The sequence below is a fragment of the Dipteris shenzhenensis genome, chromosome 28, assembly GCF_047967505.1.
Source record: "Dipteris shenzhenensis isolate YYH24624 ecotype China chromosome 28, Dip_SZ_1.0, whole genome shotgun sequence".
Lineage (NCBI taxonomy): Eukaryota > Viridiplantae > Streptophyta > Polypodiopsida > Gleicheniales > Dipteridaceae > Dipteris > Dipteris shenzhenensis.
Window position 1 is genome coordinate 3240292 of NC_141623.1, and position 15050 is coordinate 3255341.

General features: G+C 44.5%; 1 protein-coding gene across 13 annotated transcripts in view; it reads right to left on the reverse strand.

The window, feature by feature from the left end:
* The window catches only part of LOC147883049 (uncharacterized), a 262662-nt gene that overhangs the window by 53539 nt on the left and 194073 nt on the right, over window positions 1–15050 (reverse strand). For all 13 annotated transcript variants that reach the window (XR_015543772.1, XR_015543771.1, XR_015543775.1 and 10 more), the window contains one exon: window positions 11846–11895. Coding sequence is in view for 8 of the 13 variants with exons in the window: in XM_087399419.1 (XP_087255545.1) it covers window positions 11846–11895 (50 nt within the window). In the remaining 5 variants the exon portion in view is untranslated. The remainder of the gene's footprint in view (window positions 1–11845; window positions 11896–15050) is intronic.

A 15050-nucleotide genomic window follows, 5' to 3' on the forward strand; every position in this document is an offset into this window, starting at 1 on the left:
TGTAGACTGTCGTGCCAAAAAGGACATTCTGACAATATCTGATGAAGGAAAACGTCCTCCAAACCTACAAGTGTGGCCCACATATGCAGCCATTGTAGAAGAAAGTATCTGTGCCTATTCTAATGAATGCCCACACCTTTCAAGCTCCATCTGCAGTTGCAGCTGATTCGAGTGGCATTACAATTTTCACACTGCCTAACTACTCCCACTACAAAAATGTTGCACTCAAGTTCATCAAACTGTGCACAACAAGCTGCCTACACAACGTATAACACACCCCCTCCCTGTAGGTGTGCATTTAAACATGTCCCTATGGAATCAAGGCAGGTGAAACCGGCCTTCAGGTCACTAAAGGGCAGTAAACTGCAACTAACTTAGCAACGACATCATTTACAGCCACTTTGCATATCTTTCAACCACTTCATTAAGCATAAAACCACATAGAAACAAGTTTGGAAAATAAACTGGATGGAGGCTAGAGTGCCCTTGCTCATGAAGCCAAACACGAGACACCACACTGGCACCAAATACCTTGGCGCCCCTTCCCGTATTTATTTAATTCCTTTGGCAATGCAAAAATAGTGTTCTTACACTAAGGGCTCACCCTTGCACTCTGCTACACTAGCACTCCACTGCACAAGCTAGCACTTCGCTTCAAAATGCATCCAATTCCAGTGGACCCACTAGCACCCAACTACCAGGCAAGGCTAAGGCATTTCTCACAACTATGCCCAACTGAGAATGTCAAGACATCACAACCGGTTTCCAAAAATGCACAAACAGCCTCAAGGCTTGAAATGCATCAACACAATTCTCACATTGAGCAAATGACCTCAATACAGAAAGAAATCCACCCACTGCTCCTCAAGCTCCAATCTGGTTACACCCTCTGTAACTGGGTGTCCAATCACAGCCTGAATGGCCAAGAGGGGGCTTCCAACAGTAGAGGAGCAACAACAAACTTCCAAAATGACACCAAATGCAAGTAAAATGAAAGGGATAGAGAAAAGAGAACTCAAACGAGCTTCAGATGGTTCCAAAACAGCTCCACAGAGCTCCAACTCAAACCAGAACACCTCCAGGGGCAGCAGATCCAGCAAGTAAGAGGCAGTAGGAGAGTTGGCAGTTTAGAGAGGGAAAGGAAGAGAGAGAATGGGCTGGAATCAGAGAGAGAGTGCAGGGGGATCACGGGTAGGAAGATAGAGGACAGATTCCCAGCAAGAAAGAGAGGGAAACATTCCGTATAGCAGTCATTTGCCTCGAAATGGGTGCCAGTAGGTTCATACAGCAGGAAAAAAACAGTCCGTACTGAAATAATGAGTACTTTGGAAGTCATGCAAAAGGAGGAATACACCGATTTGAACTCCAATCAACCATACCAGCCAGCAGACCTTCCTTGGGATGTGTGAAAACCACCTGTACAACAGCCTTGGGAAGCGAGCCTTAGAGAGAGAGAGGACCTCGGGGTACGTGAAGAAAGAGAGAGGAGGGAGAGAAACGTCAAAATCCCATTCAGCTTTTCAAAAATGCCAAAGCAAACAAAGGTTGGAGGGGAGAAAGGGTGCATGCATGGGATGGCCACATGGCTCCTCATTAATGCTCTAACCCTTCCAAACTAACTGTCACTGAATTTAGCCTAGGGTACCAGGCTAGGGCCTTATTTAATGCCCAAAAGGTACCTATGATTTCATGTGCAATAAGTGCAACTCCTAGTGCTATTAGAGTGGTTTCAATTTCTATTCATTGGTTTGGTTCAGTGGGGTCATCCTTTAAAAATTGACCCCCTAGAGATCCTACAAACTAGGGTCATTGGTTCCCAAGGATTAGGGTCATGGTGTGCCATTTGACTCCCCTAGGGGCATTAAAATCCCACACCTCATTTTGCCATGTGTCTGTGTGTGGACCTAGTTTGGCCTCTCTGCTTGCCTTGTGGCACCTAGGTGTCACCTCTGGAAGCCCCTAGAAGGGCCTGGAGCCCTTCCTTTCCCTGCTTTTTTTTTTTTGTTTGCAAAAAAGAGACTTCTATTAAGTAAGAAAGAAACTCGCTAGAGCAAGCTCTGTGCAGAAATACAACATGCTAAGCATGTAATAAAAACACCTTAGAGGAATGAGGTAGAAAGAAACCAAGGCTGAGGCTGAAAATGCCAACTCAACCCTGTAGAAGTCTCATCAAAGAAGGGAGAGTCTCTCCAATCTCCGAGAAAAGTAACTCTCTTGGAGGAGACTGCTCGAGATGATCCCTGCATGGTCGCCCAAATGGCCATCAGAGTGTGTACCGTATCTGTCCAAGTACTGGCCAAGATCTGAGAAGGGTGAACCTGAGAACCCTCCAAAGCCTCAGTGCATCTGGCTCTCCAAATGTGCCATGCTGCAATGCTAGCTAAGACCTCCCAAGGAGAGTCAACCGAGGAATGAGCAGCCCTGAAGAGAATTGCCGGAACATCCTCTAGAGAGCACGACTCCACAAAGTGTCGTCGGATGTGAAGAGCCCAAGAGGAGTCAAGTCTCTCAAAGAAGACCTGGGGCCTTGAAAGAGTGAGCCAAGCCACTGATCCCTAGGTCATGTAGAAAGGTAGGCGAATAAAAGTGCTGAGAAGTCTTGCCATCCCCTTCCATATGATTCTCGCCTATCTGCAATCCCAAAGGCAGTGCTGTATTGTCTCCAAAGCAGAAAGGCAACGAGGGCAAGAAGGGTCAGCTCCGAACCTGGATCTCCATTGGTTCACTGCTATCCCACCATGAATAGAAAGCCAAAAGAAGAGAGTGATTTTTCTATTCTGATGGGATTTCCAGAGTCTCTGCCAAAATTTTTTTTGCAAGTCAGCAGAAATCTGAAAGTTCTCCCAATGAGGAGCTCTGGTAGGCCTCCAACCCCTACAACTGAGCTGGAATTTCCTGGCATTACTTAGGGGATGCCAAGTGTTGGGGCCAACAAGTGTCACTTTTCATGCTTTTGAGTAGGGGCGTTCTAGCCTACCTTGTCTTAAATGGTTCAGTGATTCTATGCAGTGAAGATATATGCTCTAAGTTTTGTTTGTGAACAATGGCAATGTTTCAAGTTGGCTGTATTTCAGATTTGTGAGATAATAGAGTCAGTTACACTGCCCTTTGTCAGTCAAAGGCTGGTTACAGAGGTTCCATTGTCGGGATCCTCATTAAATCATCTAGAGGAGTTCCTGGGCAGCTTGGGTGGAGAAAGCATTTGCTGATTTTTGGTACAGCCATCCATTGTTTTTTATATGGAGCATATAAGGCTTGAATATAATGCAGACTCAAAGTTTGAGCCAAAGCCACAGATAAGGGAAGCACACCCCGGAATAAGAGTGCAAGATGCAGCCCATGAAGGGCAGAATATTCAGGTTGATGCATTGGAGCAGCCAGCTCCACAAGTGCATAATCCTGTGGGTACAGTTGCATTGGTGCTGACCCAAGTGTACAACCAAATGCTATGGCAGTAATGCAAACACAGATGGCTTCTGTGTTGCAAGTTTTGACTTAGCTCACTAAGAGTTTTGCTGAGATTGTGCATAATCCAGCTTTGATGCCAAGGGCAGAGGCACAACCCATTCAGGGTCCACAAATGCATGTGGGACAGCCACTACTAGAGCCACAGACACCAATGGCATAGCCACTTACAGTGCCACAGAGGCAGGGACCAAATGGGAATGAACATGGTAGCAATGCTCAGAATGTGCAGCAAGGGCAGCAAGCCCAACCACAGTATGTGGTTCAGCCAACACACTTTGGAGAAGGATCTATATTTCAGGCCATGACCTCACAGCCAGCCCCAAATTCTTTGTATGCTAATGTGAGGATACAGCCTGGAATGCAGGGACGCAGTCCCATGGTGTCACACACTCAGGCAGTACCACCAGTGCCACCAAACCCAGCTTCTTCAAGCTCCAGAAGGACCCCAAGGACAGAAGACTCTTTATTTGCAGCCCCTTGGCTATGATCAGCTGGAGCCTAGGCTCAAGATGAAGGATTACAAGGAAGGGGGGGCAGCAGTGAAGTTTGAGACCTTCAATGGACATGCAGATAGGATGAAGGCTCTTACTTTCTTGCAGCAATTTGACTTGGCTTTTGTTGGAGGTTACTTCAGAGAGTCCTCGAAAATCAGGAAGGCAGCCACATTTCTCAAGGGTAATGCGATGCAGTGGTGGTCTAGCCTTCTCCTTTAGGGCCAGACACCTGCTACATGGGTTGAATTTAAGAAGGCATTCTCAGGCACATGGCTCACCACTACTTTTGAAGTGGATGTCATGACTGAGTGCCATAACTTGAATGCTAGGGAATGCAAGAATCTAGAAGACTACAACAAGAAGTTTTGGGATGCATTTCTACCTGTGAGCTCTTACAGAACAATCCCCATTTCAGAGCAGGTTGAAAAGTATTGTTACACAGCTTACTCATGCAGGGCAGAGTCTCAGGTTTCAAAAGCAGCTTCACGGAAGAGCCAAAGAAACCACAGCAAGCTGGAAAAGTCCCTCTTAAATCAAAGTTTGTCGCGGATCAAATAAGAAAACAGAAGCCCTCTTCTCTCACTCCTGAAGAGAGGAATAAATTGTTTGCTGAAGGGCGGTGTTTTCTCTGCAAAGAGACGGGTCATAGGGAAGCAAATTGTCCTAACAAGAAGAGGAAAGAACCTGCAACAACTCGGGCCGACTCTAATCAAGGCACAAGAGAGGACCCCAGAGGCAAGAAACCCAAGCCAAGTGCTGACCACATTCCTGACATCATTGGGGGTGAGCATGATGAGAAGAAGACAGAGATATGTAGAGCATGGGGCAAGCTACGGGATCAGCATTGTCTGTACTTCTTTGACTCAGGAGCCAAAGCAAATTTCATTACTCCTGAACTTGCAGCTTAGTTGGGTCTTCGACCAGAGGAGATTGGCCCTCTTTGTGAGGCCAACATGGCTAATCCGGAGCTTAGTACCCCTGTCACTCCTATCATAGGGAGGCTACGGATTCACATTTAGGGATATGTGGACTATGAGGATTTCTATGTGATGCCTTTACCTGAGTGTGATGTTTTGCTGAGGATGCCTTGGATGTACCGTGTTCATGCTATCATTGATACACATGGTAAGAAGCTTACCTTGACTTATAGGGGTAAAACCCAAGTCATAGATGTAAACTCGAAAGGGGAATCAGTCCCAGTTGTATCCGCTTCAGCGATTTCTTCTATAATGAAAAAGCATCTTTCAGCGTATTTGATTTTTGTCAAAGAAAAAGAACCAGTTGAGGATCCAGTTGAGGATGAATCTAATTTTTCCAAGCTGGAAAAACAGCAAACTGAGTTTTTATTTCAGTTTCAAGATTGTTTTTCAAATGAACTCCCATAGCAGTTACCTTGTGAGAGGCCAAAAGATCATACCATTGATATCATTCCTGGAAGTTCTCCACCTAACCGACCACCATACAGGGTGAGTGCGGCACAGCAGGAGGAGATCATGTGTCAGGTGAATGAATTGTTACAGAAGGGGCTGATTCAACCAAGCTCTTCTCCATACTGTTCTCCCATCCTACTTGTGCAGAAGAAGGATGGATCTTGGAGAATGTGTATTGACTACAAAGCTTTGAATAAGATCTCAATCAAGAATCAATTTCCTATTCCACGCATCGATGACATCTTGGATCGATTAGAGGGATCAGCCATCTTCAGTCACATTGACTTGAAGAGTGGTTACCATCGGATACGAATCAGGCCCGAAGATGTACATAAGACTACCTTCAGGACCACTTTTGGGCTTTATGAGTTCCTTGTCATGCCATTTGGTTTGACTAATGCTCCTGCTACCTTCAATCGCATGATGGATCGCATTTTCCGAGAGCACAGGAAGTTTGTGGGTACATTCTTTGATGACATTATTGTGCACTCGAAAGATGAAGAGGAGCATAGGCAACACTTGGCAGTTGTATTTGCAGAACTCAGGAAACACATTTTGCTGGTCAACACAAATAAGAGTGAGTTCTTCATGCAAGAGATACATTTCCTGGGACACATCATCTCACGAGATGGAGTGAGGATGGACCCTGCCAAGATTGAGGCAATTAAGAATTGGCCTCCATTGAAGAACCTACATGAAGTCCGTAGTTTTCTTGGCTTGTGTTCATATTACAAGCGCTTCATTCGCTATTTTGATGAGATAGCTTCATCCTTACATGCTTTGCACAAGAAGGCAATGCCTTTTCGTTGGAGGAAGAAAGAAATTACAGCATTCAATGAGCTGAAAGAAAAGCTATGCTCTGAACCTGTCATTATTTATTAGACTTGCGAAAGCCTTTTGTTCTTCAATGTGATGCAAGCGGCAATAGTGTTGGTGGAGTGCTTATGCAGGAAGGCAAAGTGGTTGCATATGAGGGCAAGCTGTTCGGAGATGCTGAACACAACATGAATGTGTATGAGCAAGAATTGGTAGCTGTAATTCATGCTCTTATTGTATGGAAGCACTATATTTTAGGTGCTGATTTTGACGTGCAAACTGATCATCAATCGCTGCGATACTTTCTCACTCAGAGAAAGTTGTCAGAGAAGCACATGAGATGGGCAAACTTCCTTCCATTTTTCATTTTCAAATTGTACATGTGGATGGAAAGAAACATGTAATGGCTGATGCGCTTTCCAGAAGGTCACGTACGGAAGCTATGTCCAAGAAATCACAGGTATCTGCAGTTACTATTGCTTGTCACAATGAGCTTGATGCCATCAAGGAGCAGTATGCTACAGATGATGCTTTTGCACGTGTTTATGATCAGCTTATGGAGGGCAATCGGCATGATCAGTATACACTTAAGGAGGGATTTATGATGATGCATGGAAAGCTGTGTGTAACGCAGCCATTGAGGTGTAAAGTGCTCTCACTGAAAGTCATGCCCCACCGTATGCAGGGCATAGGGTATTGAGGATGATGATGCATGGAAAGCTGTGTGTAACGCAGCCATCGAGGTGTAAAGTGCTCTCACTGAAAGTCATGCCCCACCGTATGCAAGGCATAGGGGTATTGAGGCTACGATCAAAGCACTAGAGCTTTTATTGGCCTTCTCTAGGGAAGGATGTTGAGGCTTATGTCAGGACATGCATCACTTGTCAAAAGGTGAAGTATAACAGGCAGAAACAGCCGGGTTTACTTCAGCCTTTGCCTATACCAAATAAACCATGGCAAAGCATCGCAATGGACTTTGTTTTTTACCTCCCTTGCACTCCTTCTGGTCATGGGAAAGGCACCGTTTGAAATAGTGGAAGGAGCGAGAAAGGTTCCTCCTATTTTGCATACAAAAGAGAAGATATTTGTGGTAGATGAGTATGTGGAGGACTTGCGGGCAGCCTATGAAAAGGTTAAGTATGCCCTCCAATGCAGCCAGGACAAGCAGAAAAGAGCTATAGATAAGCATCGGAGGAACCTGGTCTTCACAGAAGGTGATTGGGTGCTGCTACGGTTTCTTAAGGCACGTCTCAGAAGCAAGAAAGGGAAGGTAAAGCTGTACACCAAGCTGAATATAAGGTACTACGGCCCCTTTCAAGCTCTTGAGAAGATGAATGAGGTAGCTTACATGTTGAAGTTACCTGAGTAGTGGACCATCCACGATGGTTTCCATGTTATCGTGTAGAAGCCTTTTCATGGAGAAGTGCCACAGGATATGCCGATTGAAGAGCAACTTGAAGTTGATGAGCAAGATGAGGTCTTGAATCCTGAGAAAAATGTGGCACATAAGGATCGGAAGGTTAATGGTAGAGTTGCTAAACGCTATCGAGTGAAGTGCAAGAATTATCCTGCGAACAATGCGATTTGGATGGAAGAGAGTGAATTGGCAGATTCACCACAAGTTTTACAGCTCTACCTAGAGGCATTTGGTCTCGAGCCTACTGCCGTAGCAGCTCATTCGGGTTCAGCAAAGCACAAGTCTAGAGCATTACCGGATGTTCTCATAAGGAGGGAGCACCTCCGCTCCCACAGTGCAGACTGGCTCACAGGATATCTAGAGGTCGCTTGGTGACACTGCGGTTTCCCCGAGGCACTGATGCTGACAATGTTTCTGCCGTGAGACTTCTATGAGTGATCATGACACTCCAGTTGGTTGATACACTGCCATACGGATGGATCTGCAGTCTTGCTGTATGTACATTGTATTTTTGGTACTTCATGTGATGTACTACTATGGATTATGGGTTGTTTCTGCCTATTGTGACACCCTTTTCTATTTGCTGTAATTTTGGGACAGCAAACAAGATAGTTTGCTGTTTCAAGAGGGGGGTATGTCATGGGGGCGTGGTGGTGATGGTGAAGTGTCCAAACTAACTGTCACTGAATTTAGCCTAGGGTACCAGGCTAGGGGCCTTAGTTAATGCCCAAAAGGTACCTATGATTTCATGTGCAATAAGTGCAACTCCTAGTGCTATTAGAGTGGTTTCAATTTCTAAGGTCATTGGTTTGGTTCAGTGGGGTCATCCTTTAAAAATTGACCCCCTAGAGATCCTACGAACTAGGGTCATTGGTTCCCAGGCATTAGGGTGTGCCATTTGACTCTCCTAGGGGCATTAAAATCCCACGCCTCATTTTGCCATGTGTATGTGTGGGAGCTAGTTTGGCCTCTCTGCTTGCCTTGTGGCACCTAGGTGTCACCTCTGGAAGCCCCTGGAAGGGCCTAGAGCCCTTCCTTTCCTTTCCCTGTTGTTTTGAGTCTTCACCCCTACAAGAAGTCCCTCATTCTGAAGATAGTGGATTTTTGCAGCTTCTCTCTGGCTGGCTACAGTCGATTTTGGAGCTTTCTTCGTGACAGTTCTCCTCCCCTTGGTGCTCTCTGCTGCTGGCATGCTTCCTAGACCTGGACGCTTCCATTCTGGGCCATTTCTGGAGCTTTTCTCGACTTTCTTCATGACAAAAGTCTTCCTTTCTTGCGTTCAAGCCCATATTCTTCGACGCCTCACTTCCTGCTCCTGCCTGGTGCAAGGCGCACTAAAAACTGAGGTGCTGGTGGGCTGGAATCTCCATTCTGGTGGGCGCAATCATGGCGGATCTGTTTCAGCTTGCTGAACCCTCTCTTTCTTGATCTTTTCTGGTGCTGGAAGTCACTCATAGGCAGCTCCCTCCTACCATAGTTTGTTGTCTGCTGTTCAACCAACTTCTGGGGATGTTCTGGGCTGAAACAGGCTCTTTCTGTTGGCTGGATTCTTACCTTCTTCTTCTTCTCTATGCTACTGTCATTCTTGCTGAGATTCTGCAAGGTTGGATGCCCTGCCATTGGCCCGGAAGAGGATTGAGGCACTGGTTGTGGTACTCTCTTCCTGTGGGTGCAGTGGCAAGCCTTGGGCTCAGTAATGGCTTGGCTATATGTGAATGCATTGCTTGGCATGCTATCAGGTTGTTCTACTTGTGTTATGCATGGCTATTGAAAGGAACAAGGAGAATAGCACTGGGAGTTGGTCACTGGCACAGCCATGGGTTGGCATTGTACTGGGTCGCACCTGCGGGTGAGCTCTTGAAGGGAGTCCCTTGTATTTGAGCTAACCAGTAATTAAATAAATACCGCAAGGGGCGCCAAGTGTTGGGGCCAACAGGTGTCACTTTTCATGCTTTTGAGTAGGGGCGTTCTAGCCTCCCTTGTCTTAAATGGTTCAATGATGCAATGCAGTGAAGATATATGCTCTATGTTTTGTTTCTGGGCAATGGCAATGTGTATTTCAGATTTGTGAGATAATAGAGTCAGTTACACTGCCCTTTGTTTGTCAAAGGCCGGTGACATCACCTCATATCTTTCGATCTTTCTATCTGCAATCATTGACTCGATGTTGCAAATGATAATCAAGGTATGCACAAAAAGAGCAATTATTATTTTCTTTTGGCACATATCAATGTGGTTATACAGATACAGCCTTTTTGCAAATGTATGCACTATCTGGGCAGAATAAATCATTGGGAACCTGTTTTGGGCTTCAATTGATCAGGTCAGCTTCCAGAACTAAATTTCCTTTCCTTTCATGACAAAGCATGCTGGCTGCTCCATAATCCTCGGTGTCCCATCTAGAAGATTTCCATCCATGTTGGGCTGCTGGTGCTATGATTACTCTCACTAGGTTGTGCTTTGCCACAAATACAAATAGTAAATAGACCCTTAGATAGCTACTATTGTCTTTGCCACTCCTCACACCTGCCTCCCTTCTAGCTGCCCCTACGAGGTCCTCTTCCCCAGAAAAGCTGCAAGGATAGGGTCTCTTCACGCGACTACGTACTAGAGTTGGAGATGAAGCCATGCAAGGAAGCTTATATGAATGTATTATATACGTAGTAGTAATAGTAGAGAAGGAGACATAGTATCTTTAACCAATAAGCCGGGGGGGGGGGGCATAGAGCAAGCAGATCGTAGCAAGGTGTGGCATAGTGCAGTTAGTCAAAGAGGTGCTGGCAAGTCATCTTTGTTCGTCAAAAGCTGTGCGGTCAACGATTATGGTGTGCACATTGTAGGAAAGGCACGTAATAATGATAGAGACAAGAAAACCATGACAACACAGTGCAACTATGCAGAGACTACACAGGATTCGGACGAGATCCAGAAGAGAACAAGCAGGAAGAATTATCAACAGTGGATAGTGTTTTTTGCAAGCTTCAAGGCAACCCTCCGTGGTGAATGGTTTCACATTTATCCAATCCCTCTTCCCTCCCACTGGCCATGAGAACATATCTTCTTTTTGAAGATGCGTTGCAGCAAGTCAAGAAGGACGTTGATGTCGAGAGCGCCATCACTCAGTTTGCGCACATCCATGATTCTCATCCTTCTAGACATTGGATGTTGGCAACCCTTCCCTGGGATCTTTTTGCACATATTCAGGATGTTCAACTCTTGGTGCAGGGTTTCTTCCAAGTGGTCTTTGAGACTACTTTTTCTATTTTGGCAGCCAGTCCCCTATCCCTTAGTTCCAGAAAGATCTTGCTTGCACCCATTCATTGGGCTTTGATCCAGTAGAGGAAGACAAGAGAATCACCTCCGGTTTCATCATATTTTTGGACTTCCTCAGGTGTATCATCATCTCCTTCCTACCATTGGAGCCCTTTTTGGTGTGGTTACTGAGGTACCTTTACCTCTCCAGTGGCAGAGGTAGTCAAGATGGATGGAGTGACGTGTGTTACGGTCTCGATCTCTAACAATGATCAATTTGGGAGATCATACCTCTAAGCACAGAATATCATATCATACAAAGTCCGAGATAGTGAGGTAGATGCACAATCAACTCTAGAACAGCCAGCAATAGAGCATCCAGTTTTCTGAAGGTAAGGAATTGTGTTTTTTTCTTTACTCCCTCTGCGTTTGGCATGAAATGGAATTACAAGTCACCTTGCTAGTTGTCTTTAGCTATTTCTCAGTTTAGAAAATCAATTCTTGGCCATCACTCCGGATGCATCTTTGTACTTTAAACTGTAACAGGTTTTATCATTTGCATTCAAAGAAGTTATAACAAAGGCATGAAAGTGCTAACTCATAGTAATTTACATTTATTGGAGTTAATGGAAGCTCTAATGAGAGCCAGTGTGGTCAATATCTGGTCAACATACACATCTAACCTGGCATTTTTATTCAGCTGTTTTTGTGATTTTTCATGTTTCTTAAAGTTCTCATGTATTTGGGCTCATGTATTTGGGCTGGGAAATTTTCTTAAGACAGCAATCTAAGGTCGTACTGCTTCCATTTCAAACACTGGGCATTCCTGTCACATAGAAGCTTTTAGATACAAACAGACAACTTATTGACCTTATCCTCACCCCTTAACTCTGTATTTGTTTGATTCCATGCATCCTTCATAATAATTACAATAAGATATAGATGAAGCAGAAGCTCTTCTCACTCACGCATTCTGCAGTTGTTCCTCTGAAACAGAATTCAGGCAACGATCAACAAGCTGCATGAGTCAACAGTGGGGAAAATAAGTCACATCACCACCTCATAGAGCAAGCAGATCGTAGCAAGGTGTGGCATAGTGCAGTTAGTCAAAGAGGTGCTGGCAAGTCATCTTTGTTCGTCAAAAGCTGTGCGGTCAACGATTATGGTGTGCACATTGTAGGAAAGGCACGTAATAATGATAGAGACAAGAAAACCATGACAACACAGTGCAACTATGCAGAGACTACACAGGATTCGGACGAGATCCAGAAGAGAACAAGCAGGAAGAATTATCAACAGTGGATAGTGTTTTTTGCAAGCTTCAAGGCAACCCTCCGTGGTGAATGGTTTCACATTTATCCAATCCCTCTTCCCTCCCACTGGCCATGAGAACATATCTTCTTTTTGAAGATGCATTGCAGCAAGTCAAGAAGGACGTTGATGTCGAGAGCGCCATCACTCAGTTTGCGCACATCCATGATTCTCATCCTTCTAGACATTGGATGTTGGCAACCCTTCCCTGGGATCTTTTTGCACATATTCAGGATGTTCAACTCTTGGTGCAGGGTTTCTTCCAAGTGGTCTTTGAGACTACTTTTTCTATTTTGGCAGCCAGTCCCCTATCCCTTAGTTCCAGAAAGATCTTGCTTGCACCCATTCATTGGGCTTTGATCCAGTAGAGGAAGACAAGAGAATCACCTCCGGTTTCATCATATTTTTGGACTTCCTCAGGTGTATCATCATCTCCTTCCTACCATTGGAGCCCTTTTTGGTGTGGTTACTGAGGTACCTTTACCTCTCCAGTGGCAGAGGTAGTCAAGATGGATGGAGTGACGTGTGTTACGGTCTCGATCTCTAACAATGATCAATTTGGGAGATCATACCTCTAAGCACAGAATATCATATCATACAAAGTCCGAGATAGTGAGGTAGATGCACAATCAACTCTAGAACAGCCAGCAATAGAGCATCCAGTTTTCTGAAGGTAAGGAATTGTGTTTTTTTCTTTACTCCCTCTGCGTTTGGCATGAAATGGAATTACAAGTCACCTTGCTAGTTGTCTTTAGCTATTTCTCAGTTTAGAAAATCAATTCTTGGCCATCACTCCGGATGCATCTTTGTACTTTAAACTGTAACAGGTTTTATCATTTGCATTCAAAGAAGTTATAACAAAGGCATGAAAGTGCTAACTCATAGTAATTTACATTTATTGGAGTTAATGGAAGCTCTAATGAGAGCCAGTGTGGTCAATATCTGGTCAACATACACATCTAACCTGGCATTTTTATTCAGCTGTTTTTGTGATTTTTCATGTTTCTTAAAGTTCGCATGTATTTGGGCTGGGAAATTTTCTTAAGACAGCAATCTAAGGTCGTACTGCTTCCATTTCAAACACTGGGCATTCCTGTCACATAGAAGCTTTTAGATACAAACAGACAACTTATTGACCTTATCCTCACCCCTTAACTCTGTATTTGTTTGATTCCATGCATCCTTCATAATAATTACAATAAGATATAGATGAAGCAGAAGCTCTTCTCACTCACGCATTCTGCAGTTGTTCCTCTGAAACAGAATTCAGGCAACGATCAACAAGCTGCATGAGTCAACAGTGGGGAAAATAAGTCACATCACCACCTCATATAGAACTTAAAATAAAGTGTAGTCATCAAAATTACTTGTAGCTAGCGTAATTACTGTAGGAAAAACATAAATGAATCCCCAAGCATTTCTAGCTATGAGACTCCAGACTTTTGCAGCAAGTTATAATAACCAAATACATATGCAAGCACTAGATATCATATGAGGACCAAACTCTGCCTATCAGTCTTGCCCAAGAGCTCAAATGGAAAAACCCTCAATGCCAACAGCCATCCAAATCGCTGTCTCTTTCATTGACAAACAACAGTTTGAACACACAGTACAGGAGCTTCCAGAAGGAGTGGCAGTAGGATGCATTGCTTGCCTCATCCCCACATTCCTCCCAGATTCGAGATTGGTGCCAGGCCAGCCTTGCATTGGAGGTAACCACATCCAAGACGTGACTATATATGGGTGGGGAGGTTTCTTTCCAGCTCACCACCATTGAGATGCCTCAACTTTTGCTCCAGCAGAGCCCAGTCTATTTAATTTCCACCACTGGTTTTTGCAATCTCATGGTACCATGGTAAAATAATATGGAGACCAAGCACCATGTGCCACACAGTTCTCAATCACCTTGACATTCTCTAGTCTACCTAAGGAATACAACGGCTTTGTTCTTTCAATTGGTGTACAATTTGGCTCTGTTTAGACCCCCGACAATAGCGGCTTCCACATAGGTGATAGGATACTGAAGATCTATCTAGTTGTAGAGGACCAGGACATGGACTGCCTTACCTTAAAGATAACGTTGGAGACTCTGAATGGAGGCAAGGTACGATAGATGGTGGAGGTTGTAGGCCGGCCAAAAAGGTGGGGGGGTTTTATTGTGCCAAAAAGTGACTTCTAGTAAGCATAGCCAAATTACAAGCTTCTGTGAAATACCTCATACAATAACAATAAATCAAAGAAATACAGCCTGGAGTATGCAACTGCCAAGACAATCCTGAGTAAAGTGAGTGAAAAGAACAATCCATGATCCTATTCCCTCATAGATTCTTCTCTTCTAGCCTCGGTTGTGCAGGAAGAGCCCTGGATCCTGGCCCGGGTAAGAATGATATCCTGCAACAATCTTTGCCTCTTGCTCTAAGAAGGAACTCTTCCTGTGTTACTATTTCAGAAGGTACAACACCACCTTCCTTTCTTCCCCTCATATCAAATGGATGATCCACCCCACCCCCCCCCTTCATAGAAATCAGTCTGGAGCAGCCAATTATAGAATACAACACAATCACCCTTAAAATTGGGTGCATAGGTGAGCACCCTAATCTTACAGCCACCAATAAGCAACAAAATTCACTGAGCTCAGGCTGGAAACAAAACATCATGTGCTAAACAACATGGAGAATATAAGCTGAAACATAAATGCATACTCCAACATGAGATCCAAGAGCATCTGACCAAAAAAAATGTTAAAAAGAAGCTTCCCTCTTCTAGTACACTATCTATTGATAAGCTTGTGCTCTTGCCAAAGAACGATGTCAATCAGTCCATTAAAGACTGAAGGATGTACTATCTCTCATGATCTCCCTC